We start from the raw sequence: 19,069 nt of genomic DNA, 5'->3' as shown, positions 1-19,069 counted from the left end.
TTAATAAAAATATTTAAATATTCATAAAAAATAATGGTTACCATAATTATTAATTAAAAATTAATCATATATTATTTTATTATCCATTATAACCTATTAATTATTAATAAAATATAATTAAATTCTGGAATGAATAAAAACAACCATCTATAAATTTAAATTAACATTAAATAAATTAAAATTTTAATTTAGTTATTAATACTATTTTTTTAACATAAATTAATGTGATAATCATATGTTATATATATAAATTGATAACAATATTATTGTTAATTAATAAATAATATTATATTATTTTAGTTAATATAAAATATTTAAATTTTAATTAAAAAATAAATATAATTATCAATTTAATTTTTAATTATAAAATAATAATATTTTTATTTAAATATATTTAAAAATACCTATTAGTTATTATAATTTAATTCTAGATTGAACAAGAACTATTTAGTAATTTAAATTAACAAATAAATTAAAGTTTTGAATTTAATTAATAATATTATTGTTATCATAATTTAACATGATAGTAATATGTTATAAATATACATTAATAACAAGATTATTATTGATTAAAAATAATAATCTTATATTATTTTTTTATAGAAAATATTTAAACTTTAATTATACATAGTTAAAATAATTATTAATGAAATTGTTAATTAAAAATATTAATATTTGTAATTTAAATTATGTTTAACAATAATCATATAATACTCTATAATAAAAGTAAGTATCCGAATGCCACTTATTTTAAATAAAACCAAACATTACTTATTACTTTCAACACTTTTCCAACACAACACTTATTATCAACACTTATTAAATTTAGCATTTTTTTTTTAAAAGCATTTCTGCATAAATGGTTCCAAATGATCCCTAAGTATTCTTCACATTTCTTAAAAGCGGGTATTCATTATAAGAAGATCGTATGACATGGTGAAATCTAAGATCATATCCCTAGGCTCATTTTTTATCTCCATATCCAGGGTCTCCACGTACTCTCTCATAACCTCGATTATCCTTTTGAACATGTCCATTTAAGTTAGTTTCAATGAATGTTTTTTCAGACCCTGGTATTATCCCTTGTATCATACTATCCATATCTTCCCCAAATTCTCTTTTAAGGTTTTCTGTTAATCCTAGTTAGGGAGCATACACACTAATGAGATGTATTATCTCTCGGCCTATAGCTATTTTGATTTTTATGACCCTATATCCTATTCTTTTAACATCTATGAGATTACCCTTTAGATCTTTGTTTACAATGATTTCCACCTCCTTTTTATGTTTTTATTTTCTAGTGTACCAAAGTTTAAATCCTGATTTTCCTATTTCTCTAGCTTTCGCCCCTACCCACTTAATCTCTTGGAGGCATATTACTTTAAATTTTCTCCTAATATTAACTAACTCCCAAGCGTTTTCCCAAAAATGCCCCTATGTTCCAAGTTGCTAATCTAACCCTAGTTTCTTAAACTAACTTCTTGACCGTCTCCTATCTAAAAAGGCCCGACCTAGCCCACCCTTGTCCATTTTTCACTAACACTCAGGTGGTATAAGTGCAACATGTCATTCATAGGGGACGCCCCACTGAACATTTGGTAAGGATTTATATCATAAAGATCTGACAAATTTTATGCTAGCTGTCAGTGACCTAATGCATCCCTCGTTTACCCGGGCTTGGGATCAGCTGTGTGTGAAGGTCTTTAGGGGATTTAGTGCTACACAGGTGGAGTAGAAGTATCTACATAATGAAGAGAGAGACAAATTAGTAATAGATGTTGTTGCCTTGTATTGAACAATTAGACACAAAGCTTATGCATGTACTTTTGTTTTCGAAAAATCTGGGTACTGAAAGTTCTAGTGCTTAAACTGAAAAACATAGATTGTGCAGGCTCTAAATCGAAAATCAGAAAGAAAACCAGTTGTTCTTAAAATAGGGCATTGTTAAAAATGCCTAGTTTGGAATTTCAAATGCATTTGATGGGTAAGCTGCTTCAATAAACTGAGCAATGATTTCAAAATTTGGGTATGTATGGGGCTGAGAGCGTTCAGAAAAATCATATAACTGGCACTTGCTGATTGAGAAATTAATGGAAAAATATTGTATCAACAATTGAAAATACAAGAGGATCACAGTGGCCTGAACTAAAAAAACTAGTCCCTTAAGGGGCTGCCATATTTTTTCTTTTGGGAGGGGGAGGGGGGGGGGGGGGTGAGTCGGTGAAGATTTTAAAAAAGCAGCCCTACAGTGGTGAAGAGTGGAGTTTAACCTTATGGCTATGCCAGTGGCCGAATAGGCTTTCAAGGATGTCAGAGTTTGGTGAGTTCTGCTTCCCAATCCAAATCATTTGGCTCACAACCTGAGACTCACCATTGGCATCCTCCAAGTCCGCATCTGATCTACCGAGTTTTGGCAATTGGTGTCTCCAATCAGAGTTTGAGTTTTCAAATCCAAGTCAGAAAGGAGGTGCTGCAAGTGTATGCGGCGGAGGTGAGGCAAGGCATGGGCTGTGCAGGAGGGTGTGTATATGAACATGCTCAAAAGCTTATTTAATGAGCTCACGAGCCTACTATTAAGCTATTAACAAGATGGCATGTGAGCTATTAATTGATATCGCTCTTGAGTCAAGTGAGCCAGGCATGTTAAGCTCAAACTTGGTTTGTTTAGCTGCGGAGCTTCAAATGTAGCCTTGAACTTGGTCCATTTATTCTAATGAACAAGTTTTAATAAGTCATTATCAAGCTGAGTACAGAGTAATGCATGGGCTGCTTAGTTCGTTTGCACTCTCACCACCAACTTAAGTTCTAGGTTTCATCATTTATTTCCTTCAACAAATTTGATAGAAACACATCTATCATGCATGCTTGTAGTGCCACTCATTGAAATTAGCAGTTTCCTAGGTTTGGGAATCTCTCTGTCTTCTTATTATGCGAACTGCAATGCAGTTAAGTCTTCATATTTGACAACTTATGAAGGTTATAATTGATGTAAGTGACTATCGGAGGGCGAAGAGCCTAAGGGAGAGGGGTAGACCTAGAATGAATTGGATTCAAGGTTTTAAATTTCAATTTCGACTCAAATTTCGAAGCTCCAAAAGAACGGAAATTTCGATGGAAATTGTGATTTTCATGTCAATTTTGATTTCGATTTTGAAAAATAATGGAAATTAGTAGTGAAGCATAGAATTCTTTTATAAAGCTTTAGAAATGATTAATAGACATAATAATGTTAGTTTTAGGACTAATATATTACAAGTAAATACATCTATGTTGTGTATGAGGTGGAGAAGTTGTAATATAATATGTGCATCAAACATATTTGTAAGATAATGTACATTAAACCTATTTAGTGAATCAATTAATACAAATGAAATTCATAAATCATTTAAATATTATTTATAATACAAATAATGATAATTTAGACATGAATGGTTAAATAAAATGTTTTTTTAGGTTTCTTTTTCATTTAATTTCAAAAGCACTTGTATTAATCTCTAGAATGAGATAGCTTCTTGTGGAAATAATTCTCATTAATCGTAACACAGGTATGGGTCCATATAAATAGATGTACAATAGAAGAATAGAAGGAAAGAACCAAAGATGCTAACTTCTAAGGAAACTAAATATTCTAGGATATTCACACATTTACAGCTGAGATTTTCTTAGAAGAATAGGAAAGTTGACTAAACAGATTTGAAACTTTCCAACACTCCCCCTCAAGCTAGCTTGAAGATATCTTCCATGGCCAGCTTGCTAATGAAGTTTTCAAACTGTTTCTTTGGCAGTTCCTTTGTCAGTATGTCTGCTACTTGCTCAGTTGTCGAGATATATGACAGACAGATTACTCCCTCATCTATTTTCTCCTTGATAAAATGCTTGTCTACCTCCACATGTTTAGTTCTATCATGAAGAACTGGATTGTGAGCGATAGCTATTGCAGCTTTATTCTCACAATACAGTTTCATTGGTAGTGAATTAGTAATCTTTAGTTCTTCGAGCAAACTTTTGATCCATAGTGCTTCACAAATTCCATGAGCAACAACCTTAAATTCTGCCTCTGCACTACAGCTTGCCACCACATTTTGTTTCTTGCTGTGCCATGTTACTAGGTTTCCTCCAACAAAGATGCAATAGCAAAGTTGATGTTCTATCAGTGATACTTCCAGCCCAATCTGCATCAGTGTATACTTCAACCTGTAAATTCCCATGTCCTCCAAATAATAAACCTTTACCTGGAGTCCCTTTTAGGTACCTTAGAATCCCGTACACATCATCAAAATGGTCGGGTGCCAGTGAGTGCATAAATTGACTTACCACGCTTGTTGCAAAGGCTATGTTAGGACGTGTATGAGAGAGATAAAGGAGTTTCCCTACCAATCTTTGGTATTGCTCTCTGTTGATCACTTCTTCAGCCTTAGTCAGCTGGAGTTTAATGTTCGGCTCTATAGGTGTTCTGCTACTTTGCACCCTAGCATATCTATTTCTCCAAGTAAATCAAGCACATACTTGCGTTGGGAAACAAAAATTCCTTTCTTTGACCTTGTAAATTCCATACCAAGAAAATACTTCAAGTTGCCTAAGTCTTTGATCTCAAATTCCTAAGCAAGGATCTTCTTTATCCTCTCTAGCTCATTGCTATCATCACCTGTTAGAATTATATCATCTACATAGACAATAAGGATAGCCATTTTAACATCATTCGTGTGTGTATAGAACATAGTATGATCGGCTTGACCTCGGCTGTAGCCATGACTCTTTACTACCTTCCCAAAGCGTTCAAACCAAGCTCTCGGTGTATGAGTCCATACAATGATTTCCTCAATCTGCACACCTTGCCTTTGCCACCTTTCCCTTCAAATCCGGGCGGTAGATCCATAAAGACTTCCTCCTCTAAGTCTCCATTTAAGAAGACATTCTTCACATCTAGTTGATATAAGGGCCAGTTAGATTGAGTTGCTAGAGAGAGCAACACACGGATTGAGTTCATCTTGGCTACATGAGCAAATGTTTCCTGGTAGTCAATTCCATATGTTTGAGTGAACCCCTTCGCTACAAGTCTTGCTTTGTACCTTTCTATACTCCCATCTGCCTTGAATTTTACTGTAAATACCTGTTTACAGCCAACATCCTTCTTCCCCTCCGGTAGGTCACCAATTTTCCAAGTGTCGTTAGCAATTAGTGCATCCATCTCTTCTTGAACATCCAATCTCCAATCTGGGTGATCTAGTGCTTCTTGAATGGTTCTTGGAATAAATAGATGAGAAACATTTGAAGTAAAGGCCTTATGAGAATCGGAGAGTCTATGATAGGATAGATAGTTGGAAATAGGATGTGTGGTATAGGTTCTAACTCCTTTCCTAAGGGCAATGGGCAGGTCAAGATCAAGAGAATTATCAAAACAAGGATCTGGAGAGGAAAAAGTACCTGGAGCATGTGAAGGAGGACCAACTTGTGTAGGTGATGATGATTGGCCTTGCTTTGGATTTGAAGAAAGAGTTATATTATTCTGATGATTTTTTCTTCTAGTATAAACACGAAGCTCAGATGAAGGAATATTTGATAGTACTTCTCCCCCTGTTTGTGAATCAGGTATGCCTTGTGTGGGTAGATTAGGATTTCTATAATTTTCGCCAGTTAAAGTATCGGTTTCCTGATCCTTTAAAGAGTGGATGTCAATATCAAGGAAAACATTTAGAAGAGGCTTAGAGGCTTGCTAGAACTCATCTTCAATTTCCTTTTTCTCCCCTTGAAGATAGTTATGGCCAAAAAAGGGCTGGTTTTCAATAAAAACAACATCCATACTGATATGAATTTTTCTAGTTAGAGGTTTAAAATATTTGTACCCTTTTTTATTAGGAGCATATCCAAGGAAAACACATTTTTCTGCCTTGGGATCAAGCTTGGATCGAAGATTGGTAGGTATATGAACAGGAACAGTGCATCGAAACACTTTTAGTGGTAGGTCTAATGTTATCCGACATGTAGGAAACAATTTTTTTAGGCAATCTAAGGGAGTGATGTATTTTAGCACTTGAGTAGGTATCCTATTAATGAGATATGCAGTTAAAATAGCATCACCCCATAGATATTTAGGAATTTGCATTGAAAACATTAGGGCCCGTGCAACCTCTAACAAATGGCAATTTTTTCTCTTAGCAATGCCATTTTGTTGTAGGGTGTCACGATAAGTAGACTGATGTTGAATACCCTTTGTTGAAAGAAACGTTCCTAAACATTTGTTAAAATATTTATAACCATTATCAGTTCTAAGAACTAATTTTCGTTTGGAACTTTGTCTAACCATATTATAAAAATCCTGAAAAAAATTTTTAGCCTCAGATTTGTTACTCAATAAGTACACCTAGCACAAATGTGTATGATCATCAATAAATGTAACAAACCATTTCTTAAAAGAAGTAGTAGTGATTTTTGAGGGACCTTGAACATCACTATGAATTAAATAAAAAGGTTTGGAAGAATGATAAGTTTTTGATTGATAGGTGCTTCAGTGACTTTTGGATATGTGGCAAACATCACAATGAAGAGAATTGCAATCCAGTTTTCTAAATAAGGTAGGAAACTAATGTCTTAAATAGAGAAAGCGAGGATGTCCTTGTCTAAGATGCCAAAGCATTATTTGTTCACGTATAGAAATAGAACTAGTACTACTACTTAAACCCTGTGCTTGTTTATTGTTGAATAAAGTCTCATCGAAGTAGTAGAGTCCATCAATCATCCTAGCACTGCCAATCATCCTCCCTGAGAGTTGGTCTTGAAATTCACAATGGGAATCAAAGAAAATGACACAACAATTAGAATCCCGTGAGAGTTTACTAACAGACAACATGTTACAAGCAAGTTTAGGGATGTGAAGGACAGATTTGAATTCTATTTTTTTAGAGATTTGGACAGAACTGTTCCAGCAATGGATGAAAAACTTCCATCTGCAATTCTAATCTTTTTATTACCAGAACAAGGAGAATAAGATTGAAACAATGGTGAGGTACTGGTCATGCGATCAGATGCACTAGAATCAATAATCCATGGTGCAAGAATTAAGCAACAAGGGTAGGCACTAAAGTTATCACCTGTTTGGGCCAATGAACCAGTAGAAAGACCAGAGGCGGAAGTAGATTTCAACATTTGAAGAAGATGATCCGCATGCTCAGCACTTAGGAAATTAGCTTCATTGGCTTTAGGGATTGCATGATTGCTGCCAGAGGGTCCAGATTTGTTGCTCTTCTAGTTTGCTGGCTTTCCATGGAGTTTCCAGCAATTTTCTTGAGTGTGGTGTGGCTTATTGCAATAGTCACACCATACTTGAGGCTTATCTTCCAACCTCCTTTGATTAGAGTAAGGCCACTGTGCAGAAATCTTGGCAGTAGCCAAATCTGTGTTGCCAGCAGCATGAGGAGCAAAATTATTGGTAGAAAGTAGAGCAGAATTATTGGCAGAAAATACAGCAGAATTTTCCAGAGTCTCATCCTCCTTTTTCTTCATCATCACACTCCTTCGACAATCTTATCGTCTTACTTCAGAAAATACTTCCCCGAGTGGGGGTAGAGGCTGTCTCCCTTGGATTCTTCCCCTTCATCAAACTCATCATTAAGTCCCGCCAAGAATTTAAAAATTCTTGCATTTTCCACCATGTTCTTATTGTGATTGCAATCAGTAGGATTTTTCCATTCATAATCATTGAATAAATCCAGATCTTGCCATAGGCCCTTAAGAACATTGAAATACTTGTTACACTGCCGTCTCCTTGATAAGTATTGCTGATCTTCTGCTGTAGTTCATAAATTTGAGAGTAATTCAGGTCAGAGTACATTTGACTCACATTGTCCTAGAGTTCCTTTGCAATAGAATATCACATGTAATTAGCACTAATTTCTTCATCCATAGCATTCACGAGCCATGCCATAACCATGGAATTTTCAGCATCCCTTATAGCATAAGATGGGTCTGTCCTCTTGGGCTCCTTAGCTTCACCAATCAAGTACCCTATATTCCCTCTGCCACAAATATACATCCTGATAGATTGTGACCATCGCAGGAAGTTGGCCTCATTCAATCGTATATTGGTAATTTGGACAGAGTAAGGTTTAGAATGGGTAGGTTTGGTTTCGGGTTTAACTTTGTTTGAAGTTTCAGCCATGGCTACAGCAACATAAGAGATTAGGGTAGAGTTGAACAAGGAAGAAAACCCTATAGAGATTAGGGTTAGATTGGAGCTGCCAAGGGAAACTAGGGTTTACACAAGGCCAAGAGCCGGACCTAGCTTTGATACCATCTAGAATGAGATAGCTTCTTGTGGAAATAATTCTCATTAATCGTAACATGCGTACATGTCTGTATAAATAGATGTACAGCAAAAGAATAGAAGGAAAGAACCAAGAAGGAAAGAACCAAAGATGCTAACTTCTAAGGAAACTAAATATTCTAGGATATTCACACATTTACAGCTGAGATTCTCTTAGAAAAATAGGAAAGTTGACTAAACAAATTTGAAACTTTCCAACATAATCTTTTGTTTTGATAAAAATAAATAAATAATTTAAGAGAGAAACTTCATTTCACTCTTAAATCTCTCATTTGAATTTCGAGGAAATTTCATTGCATAGTTCAAATTTCAACAAGTTTTGCAAAAATTTCGAGATTTCGTTAAATTTTGGATGATTCGTTGAGATTTCGATGGAAATTATGCAAGATAGAAATCGACTACCATTTCGATTTTGAGGATCGCAGAAACCAGAAATTTCGACAAAAATTTCGACAATTTTGTGGAAATTTAAGACCATGCTCGGATTAAGGTAGTAAGAGGGAATTTTGATGGCATTCAACTTTCAGAGGATGTTGTCCTATATTGATACAAAGTGGTGAAAAAGGATTCATATAGCCAATCCCACTAGGCTGCTTCTTGTTATTGTTGTTAACTATGTTCACCTAAGACAAATCAGAACATCCCATGGAGCCATGGAGAGTAGGAACACAGATAGAGAATGTGTAGAGAAGGGTGAATCAACCTACATCAATCCCATCCCAATAGATCTGTTTGTACTTCCTTAAAAATAGTATACGTTGACAAAAATGGCCTTAAAAAGAAAACCTAAAAGAATGTTACATGTGTACAGACTAGATGTTCTTATCTCTTGGTCTATATGCTCTCTCCAACTGATGTGATAACATCAGTTTGTTCCCTAGAAACTCATGGCGTGTTCAGGTCATAGTCTTGGTATAGACATCAACAAGTTGGAAGCTTGTTGCCATGTGAGGAAGATTGATAATACCCTTGTGAAATAAAATTGCAATCCACTTCTATATGCTTTATGCGCTATTGAAACACATGATTAGAGGCAATAGGAGCAGCACTCGTGTTATCAGCATAAAGGGCTTAGGGCAGCAATATTTACATCAAGATCCAAGAAAAGACCCCTTAACCAAATGACTTCACTACAAAGTGAAGACATGACACGATATTTATCTATTATAGAAGATTTGGAACTAGTTCTTGCTGTTTACATATCCACAAGATAAGGGAGTCATCAAGGAAAACACATGGACCAGTGGTCAAGCAATGAGGACATTCTGCCCAATCAGAATCTGCATGTACTTGAAGTTGAAGAGATGGATATAAAGAAGCAGTGGTTTGAATATAACAAATAATATGTTGAATGGCTGCAAATGTAACTGAATCAATAAATGGGCTGTCAGTTTTGACAGCATTAGCACCGTCTCGACAAGGTATTGCAAGGTAAATAAGGCTACCAACGAATTTGCAGTGGATAGTAGGATCATGCAGATGTGCTTGATCATCACTAGAATACTTTACATTAATTTCCATTGGAGTGTAAGCCTGATCATCATCACTGAGATGCACTGCTTTGATAAAATCTAAGGATACTTGCATTGATTCACCAAGTAGGCTTAAAGGGGCTAATGAACCCCTATCCCAAAAAAATAAGTCCATGGATGCTCCATCTTGAAAGAATGACTCAAGATGTACTTTAAGAGTTGAATGTCCTCATCACCATATCCATTGTGCTAATCATCAGTATATAGGAGAACAAAGTCGAGGCCTTGATTGGTGGTGAATAAATAAAGTGTAATCATGATCACCCTGCACAAAGCCAACATCCTGAGAAACTTATCGGAATAGCTCAATCTATGCTCTAGGAATTATTTTCAAGCCATAAGGGACTTCTTCAACTTACGAACAAATGACTTATCATTGCAATAGCTGGGGGAAGGTGTCATATAAATGACTTCTTTCAAATGTCCATGCAGCAAGGCATTATTTATCCATTTGAAAGATTGTTCATGATGAACAGCAGATAAAATATGGCATGTATTGATGTAATCTTAGGAACAGGGGAAAATGTTTCTTCATAGTAACTCCATAGTCCATACACTTGTATAGCCTTTAGCCATCAACCTAGCCTTGTAATGATCAATACTACCATCAGACATCAGCTTGAAATGCCATTTGTTCTAATAATTGACACATAAGGAGGATGTGATACGATATCCAAATTCCATAATCTATTAAAGCCTGAACTTCAGTGTCCATAGCCTTCTTCCAACAAAGAATGGTAAGAGCTTGTATATAGGTACTCAGAATCTCAATAGAATAAAAAACTGTGAAAGATGTACTACAGAGAGAATCTGAAAAATGGTTTGTAGGTCAAGAGAGACAAGGAGATTGGTGAGCAATCATTAGAGTATATATAGAAGAATGGAGGGTCTCTTATCATAGGCAAGGAGGAATATGGCTGACCAGTTCTGAATGGGCGAGGAAGGTTCCTTCAGAAGCAGCCTGTTTCTTCTTCCCTTGATGAGCCCGAAGGGGCTTGTCATGGCTAGGAGATAATCTGAAAGAAAGAATCCTGTACTGCTGCACACCAAAATCAGACAAGATAGTAATAGTACTAGCAGTAGAACTAAACTTGCAGTAGATGTGAAATAGGAAACTTGTTTAAGACAGATGACATTCCAAGAAACATAAAAATGATGCAAATTTGGATCATAATTCAAAAACCTTTGTGATCAGGACTGTAACCCATAAAGGCACAGATTGTTGCTTAAGAAAACTTGGTTCACTCATGGAGAGGCAAATAAATGAAGCACAATGAACCAAACCCATGAAACAAAGAGTAGTCAGGAGAGCGACAAAATCAATACTGAGAAGGTGAAACATAACTCAGAATAGGAGTGGGGAGACAGCCGCTACCCAAAATGAAGGTGGAGCATGATAATCTTGTAACAAGGTCTGCATGACACCCAACATGTGGTGATTTTTCTGCTTTGCCATTTTTTTTTTTTTAGGTGTAGCAGGGCAGCTATATTGATAAACAATACCAAGGTCACATAACATTTTTGGAAGTTCTCGTCTATCCCCTTGAATTAGAATGTATAGTTTTAATCTTACTAGAAAATTTAATAGTAATAATTGACTGAAATATTCTGAAATAAGGAAATACCTTGAATTTTTTTGCATAAAATATACCTTGTATGTTGAGTATAGTCATCGATGAACACACTAAAGTAACAAAAACCTAATTGAGATAAATTGAGGTGGGTCCCCACTTATCAATGTGAGTCAATTCACATGGAGTTGTAGAATTATTAGCATGGAGAGAAAAAAAGTGCAATGGTATGTTTGCTCGAAGAACATGTACAAGACTTACCCGTAGAATGTAAAGAAGGCAATTTCTTGCTTATTGAGCCAGATTGAAGCACAGCATCAACTCTATCAGAATGTGGATGGCTGAGGCATTTATTCCATAAATGACAACCATTATTGGAATTAATAAAAGAAGAAAAAATTAAAATATTTAAAAAAAAAAAAATCGAGGAGAGGATGAAGAACTGCTTTTCTCAAATTCCTAAGTAAACAAGATGATCCTTTCCTTTCACCTTCCCAGTGCATCAGTTCTGAATAACCATCATGAAAGAAATTAACAATGTCACTATCATCAACTAGTTGACCAATGGATAGAAGATTTATTGGGGCAAGGATTGTGAGATAAGGAACCAGAATATGCTCTTGTTATGTAGTTGCCTTTTACATAATATGTAACAGCTTTCTGGAGAGGAGATGGACCATCCTTTGTGATGCCACCACCTTTTGCGGCAGCGAGAATGGCGAACTACTCTGGACATGAACCCTTATCTTCTGGCCTGAATCTTAGTTTCTTGACTATCCTTGACCTGGAATCGAATTTAATCACCTTCAGAGAGTTCGAACATTATAGCCATCAGCAAGACCTGTTGTCTTCTCAGACAGCCCCTGCAATGCATTTGGCAAGTCATCCTTGGCTTTAGTGTTCATGCAATTCCATCAGCGATGGAGAGTGTCTGTTTGAATTTATCATAGTCGATTGATTAGCCAGCTAGTCAAGCATCCTTATACGAAGATCTATCGAGCCCCATTTTCCTTTCTTTTTCCATCCTTTTTTTTCAGAAAATCCTTCCAACTCCCTTCAGAACATCCAAGCAGATCTTCAACTCCCTTCAAGCCAAATTATCCCTGGCTTTCAGAGATTACCCAGCTGCGAGTCTTAGTCTCAGGTTCGGTGAGGGTGGTTTTTGACGTCTTTATGACTCAGGTCGATCAAAGGTGTTATTGCAGAATGGGTGAGACCAACTGCTTATCAGGTAAGAAGCAAGCTGTTTGGGTGGGGAGGACATTCCTTAGTTCAGGTCGATCACAAAATATTCTGTGCTAATCGTCTCGGGCCATCAGACTTTGGAATTTTAGAGTTTGCAGGGAGCAAGTTCTTTCACATTTTACTGAAGAAGAGGAACTTCTTTGGATTGTTAAGTCACTGGGGTTGATTTGCGAATGAAATTGCAGAGTCGACAAGCTCTTTCAAGGAGGCTTATACCTACAAGGCGAAGGATCCTGGGTCTCGATCAATTTGCAATCCAATCCTAAAGGAAGATTCCTACAAGATGAAAAGGGGATTGCAGGAGTAAAACGAAGCTTTATTTGTGTCCATGACAGTAGGAATAGTGAAGGCTGGAGGGATTTCTTCGCAGCTCTATTGTAGCTCTCATCTAAACAAGGCAAGGAGATTGTATTTAGATGTTCAGACTTTGGTGTCTTGAACATAATTAACCACAAGATGTTAATGAAGGAGCAGAGTGGGGGTTTGAGGTAGTCAAAGAGACGATCCTTCACAGAAGTCGCTGATGAGGGGTAGGAGGGATTTGGAAAGGAAAGATGGAGAATCTCATGATGGCACTCGAAGAGATGATCCTTCACAGAAGTCGCTGATGAGGGGTAGGAGGGATTTGGAAAGGAAAGATGGAGAATCTCATGATATCAGGAAAGATTTTCCAACTTTCTTACCCAAACACAATTTTAAATTTGCTTCTAAATATATTCTGGACTTGGAAGAGAGAAGTTTGGGCCTGTTACTGGCGGGCCTCTTATAGTCACTAAATGGGTAATTAGAAGGAAAGAGAACAACAGGCCAAACTTTATCCAAAGTTGGGCCTGTCTTAGAAAATAAGAGATCAGAAATTAGCACCCAAGTCCAAAAGAATGATGCAAAAACCAGCAAGGAAAATACTGAGACCAGAAATGTGGAAGAAAATACAGAAATCAGCCCATAGATGAAGGCTTCCAGCAAGCATACTCAGGTTAATTTATCTTAAAGGACATGACTGATCTTCCCAAAGACCTGGATATGGAATCAGGGGTGGAGAAGGTTGAAGTGGCTGAAGAGGAAGTAGAGATTACTAATGATGTAACTAGGCAGCAGGTCTGTATAGTGGATCTGGTACAACAATCAATGCAGCAGAAAGAGGGTAGGTTCTCTTATGAAACTGACCCAAATTGCAGCAAAGGGACGCATACAGTTGTATATGAAGATTCTAAAATTGGCGAGTTCGGTGAGAATGAGAGGAGCTCAGAAGCAGATGATGACCTAAGCATCTTTTGTGATTCTAACTCCCACCTTCTAATCGATCAGTTGAGAAGGGGAGTTAGATATGGGAAGAGAAGATAATTGTGAAGAACTTGTTGGAGATTTGGTTTTTGACGAAAAAGTGGAAGAGTTATTACTGAGTAAGAAGCAATCTCATATACCTCAGCTTGCACAAGAAGAGAGTTCTTTACTGGCCTCTGATATCAGGCAAGGATTACATAGTTCTATTAAGCACAAGTCTGATCAAAAGACAACTTTGATTGATGAGGGGTATTTTTCCTCTGCTCCTGAGTTTATTCCTATCAAGGTGGACGTTGGTGTTAGTCCTTCAGGTGTTGGTAGGGGCAACAATGAGGAGATAGTTGTCCCAGTGAGCGATTCGAATTATTCGGAACCTGGAAAAAGTATTCTTCCTACTCATTGAGTTCTCCTTTTCTGATAATTCTTTATGCCACAATGAGGGAGTTAATGGAGGGAGTGACTTTGGGCTGGCCAAGGGGTTAGTGAGAGGGACTACAAAGACCCAAACGAGCTCTTAATTGTTATGGGTCTGAAGTTTGTGAGTCCTATAGGAGTTGAAGTTAAATTAGGGGCGAGTCCAAAAACTTACGAGAGTAAAAAAAAAACAGAGGGAAAAAGAATTAAAATTTTTTATTTCTGCTATCAATTATGGGGCAGGGAAGGGGACAAGGAAAGGGGGTAAGCTTGTTAGACTGAAGATTTTTTAGTTTGAATTAGGGCTCTAGGGGATATTAGGAAGAGAAGTCTGATTAGGGAGGTTTTGTTGGGGAATTCCCCTGAGTGAAAAGACGGGGAGGTAGGTAGAAAGATTTGGGAAGAGGAGTGTAAGGATTGAGACTTTATACTTTCTTGGGGTGTGGTGGGTGGCATTCTAGTGTTGTGGGACACTAGGTCCATTACTAGAGTGGACAGTTTAGTGGGTTTTTTCTCTCTCTGTCTTGCTTGATATCAGAGATAGCAGTCAATGGTGGATTTCCTGTGTATGACCTTCTAGACCTGCTCTTAGGGGAAATTTATGGGGCAATTTTATTTTGTTTTGGGATTATGCTCGCCTAGGTGGTTAGTGGGAGGTGATTTTAATGCATTCAGGTTCCCTCAAGAAATATTGGGGGGGTGGGGGGTGTGCCAGGGTTAACGTCTCTATTTAGAAGTTTGATTTGGTCATCAACGAGTGTTGGTTGAGGGGTCTTCCTTTGGACAATGCTAATTTTACGTGGTAAGTGGGTGGGGCTAGGGAGGTCGCTAGAATCAATAAGTTCTTGTTTTCCATTGACTGTGGGGAGTTTCCTAATCTTTCTCAAGTGGTGCTACCCAGACCCCCTTCTGATAATTTTCCTATCTTGTTGGAATCTAGGAAAGTGCCTTGGGGTCCCACCCTGTTCAAGTTCGAGAATATGTTGTTAGAGCATGGCTCCTTTGCTTTCTGGAGCCTCTCTCATGGGAATCACAATTTTCATCATGAGACAACCAAAAATCCAAGAGATAATTTAGTATTTTTTATCTTCCATTGCTTCAAACTTTTGGCATCTGTGGCAGATGTTTTAGCTTCAGGCCTAGTAATATGTCCCTAAAGTCCCTGACCTTGAACGAAAAACTGAAACTGAAATCTCCAGTGCATGGTTTGATTTATCAAAGTTTACTGAAACTATATCTCTCTTTTCTGAAACCATTACACAATGGTTCAAGAAAATGAGTTTAGGTCTAAATTGATGATTGCTGTTGTCTGATGCTGAGATCAAAACTCAAAATCCAGTGAGTGCCAATTTCAGTGGACTTTACGCAAACAGAAAAATGGTGTCTGTACTGTTCCAACATATTGATAGTTCAGATCAGAAACTATATTCTTGACACTTAAAAACCCGTTTCGATACCAAGTTAACCTAGGACATTTAGAATGTCGAGCCCTCAACAGTAGAAACAGAGAGAGTGTCCAGGAAAGGGTGAATCAACATAGACAGCTCTAATCCCAAAATTTATTTTTATACTTCCGCAAAAGAGTAAACAATTACAAAAATAACCGTGCACAAAAAACCTAAAAGAATATTACATGTATGCATATTAGACATTCATCTCTTGGTCCATAAATTCATAATGTGCCATACTTAAGGATGTGAGATAAAAATGCCTCTATTACAGACCAAGTTTTTGGTGCTGTTTTCCTTTTTAAAAACAAAATATATATATGTGTGTGTGTTTCACAGAAACATGCGTCAAGCTGCAGGTGTAGCCATACCTTCTGGTACCATTTTGGAGATCTGTATTCAATTTCCCATTTGTATCAAAGCATGATGGTTACTTTTTCCACTTGTAGACTATATTGATTGATTAATCCATTTAGTTAATAATTTTTCATGAATCCTTCACATTCATCATTTAATTATCTGAAAGTGGATTTATTAAGTAAAGTTGTTCTCTCTTTTCAAGGGAAAGCAAAACAACATTTTCCAAGTGGTCAAATTTTGTTTGACCAAAGCCTCAAATTACTAAATAATACTGTCAAATGAATTGTTATTGGGGTTTTATGCTGCTGAAATTCTGATACTAGTTGTAATCCTGTTTTCACAATTTGAATGCGTACATTGCCTGCATCTTTTCCTACCTTCCTCCCCTCCCTTCTTTCATTATGCTTGTTATTTCTCATTGTGATTTCATATATTTACGTAAAAATTTATCTGCCAGTCCATAGAATTTACACATTGCATTGGATGCCTGTGGAGGCTTTGATGTGCATAGCCTTTCCTTCCCATTTTAGAGAAACTATTTCCCTCATATCTATGACGTCCAGGATTTGGTGTAGCCCCATTACCATGTGGCTGGGGCTCAACCCATTTTAAATTATTGAAATCACCGTTTCATTTTTTTTTCTTCTATGAACAATGTGATTTGGCTAGATAGTGATGGATTAATAATCAGTTGGCACACATTTTATATCACAATCATATAAATTTTCTTGTTAGTCTGCCATTAGCTGGAAATTAGAATCTCTTCCTGGCTTGGTATTTAGGGACTACTGTACAATAGAAGATTGCAGTGTTGAACTGCCTACGCAACACTTTGTCATATTTGTTCGCTCATACAATCATGCAGTTTTGGATTTATCTACATTGTGGTTTATGATAGGATTTTAAGCTTCTCTGTCAAATTAGAGTTACACTGACCATAATATAATTTCATGTCATAACAGGGACAGCAGTTGTAATAGTCATGCTGGCCACTACATTTCTCATGACTCTAATTATGCTATTAGTATGGCACTGCCATTGGGTTCTTGTCCTGATCTTCACTGGCCTATCACTTATAGTGGAGTGCACTTACTTCTCTGCTGTGCTGTTCAAGGTTGATCAAGGTGGGTGGGTCCCACTTGTCATTTCTGCGGCCTTCCTAATCATAATGTATGTATGGCATTATGGTACAGTGAAACGCTATGAGTTTGAGATGCACAGTAAGGTTTCAATGGCATGGATTCTTGGGCTTGGTTCCAGTTTAGGGCTGGTCCGGGTTCCTGGGATTGGGCTTGTGTACACTGAACTGGCAAGTGGGGTGCCTCACATCTTTTCCCACTTCATTACAAACCTACCAGCCATCCATTCTGTTGTCGTTTTCGTCTGCGTGAAGTACCTCCCTGTCTACACGGTCCCAGAAGAGGAGCGATTCCTCGTAAAGCGGATTGGACCGAAGAATTTCCACATGTTCCGATGTGTAGCGAGATATGGTTACAAAGACCTCCACAAAAAGGACGACGATTTTGAGAAAAAGCTTTTTGATAGCATCTTCATGTTTGTGCGACTTGAGTCAATGATGGAAGGCTGTTCTGACTCGGATGAGTATAGCTTGTATACTCAGCAGACTGAGCAGTCAAGAGACTGCCTGTTGAACAACAATGCCAACACAACTTCCGGTGTGGACCTCACTATTTCATCCGTGGATTCCATCATGCCCCTGCAGGCAAGCAGTACGGTCAGGTCATCAGGGCAAATGAGTGGCCAGACCGAGGCCGACGAGTTGGAGTACCTGACAAACTGTAGAGACGCTGGGGTGGTGCACATATTAGGGAACACAGTTGTGAGAGCAAGAAGAGATTCCAGGTTTTATAAGAAGATTGCTGTTGATTATATATATGCATTTCTTAGGAAAATATGCAGAGAAAATAGTGTCATCTTTAACGTTCCTCATGAGAGTCTACTGAATGTTGGACAGATTTTCTATGTATAACTTTAGAACCACAAGCAATAATGACAAATCATGTATGTCATCTTCGGTTGAAGTATTTATTTTATTTATCATCTTTTTTATTTTATTTTTTCATCGTTCAAATGTTAGTTATAAATAGTTAAAAAGTTTAGTTATAAATAGTTAAAAGACCATATTTCTGCTTGTGGGTGTGGGTGGCATATTGATTACTGAGAGAAGAGCAGAAAAACGAAGATGAAATTATCTCTATTACAACGCAAGCCAAAGGAAAGTTCCCCCCTTTATCCCCTACTGGGAGATCAATGGGCTCTGAGGCCTGTCTCTAGTTTATTACACGAACCAAACCCAATACTAGCAAAGCTCGTATTTTTTTTTTTCTTTCTAAATACAGAAGTTAAACACCATGTTCTTAAAGCGTGATATACATTATTGACCCACAACTTAATAGCTTAAGCTTTTAGGTAAAATAATTATTGACCCACAACCTAATAACTTAAATTTTTAGGTAAAGTGGTAATCTAATATATTATTATGAGAAAGTAAATATAAAACCTATTTATAAAATGAAAATAACATTTAATATTAAACTTGTTTGACTTGCGCAAATGAAAATGATAGAAAACTTGTTGAATTTTAACATTAAAAAAATTTAAAAGTAAAAAATTCTTACACTTGAGAGAGAGAGAGAAGTGGATTTAAATTGAGTATTTTATGTATTGCTTAGGTATTATGTTTAAGTAAATATTATAATAATACTTTTTAGTCTTATAATAAATTATTGCTCCCACTAAGACAAGGTCCTAACTCCGCCAGAAGGACTCACTCAAGTCAAATGACCATGAAGCTAAGTCTAGCAGCGCCAACCCCTGTTATAGTAGGGTGAGAATAAAAGGGTGAGGTGATTTTAAAACCTAGGACCAATAGTT

General features: G+C 36.8%; 1 protein-coding gene across 1 annotated transcript in view; it reads left to right on the top strand.

Moving 5' to 3' along the window:
* Positions 1-18,228, top strand: part of LOC131159794 (potassium transporter 11) — a 53,055-nt gene extending 34,827 nt beyond the window's left edge. The window contains exon 8 of the mRNA XM_058114966.1: positions 17,137-18,228. Coding sequence (XP_057970949.1) covers positions 17,137-18,164 — 1,028 coding nt within the window. The 3' untranslated portion in view covers positions 18,165-18,228. The remainder of the gene's footprint in view (positions 1-17,136) is intronic.
* The last annotated feature ends 841 nt before the right edge of the window (positions 18,229-19,069 follow it).

The sequence above is a fragment of the Malania oleifera genome, chromosome 7 (assembly GCF_029873635.1).
Source record: "Malania oleifera isolate guangnan ecotype guangnan chromosome 7, ASM2987363v1, whole genome shotgun sequence".
Lineage (NCBI taxonomy): Eukaryota > Viridiplantae > Streptophyta > Magnoliopsida > Santalales > Ximeniaceae > Malania > Malania oleifera.
Note: the sequence above shows the minus strand (reverse complement) of the source record. Positions and strands in the feature narration are given on the sequence as shown.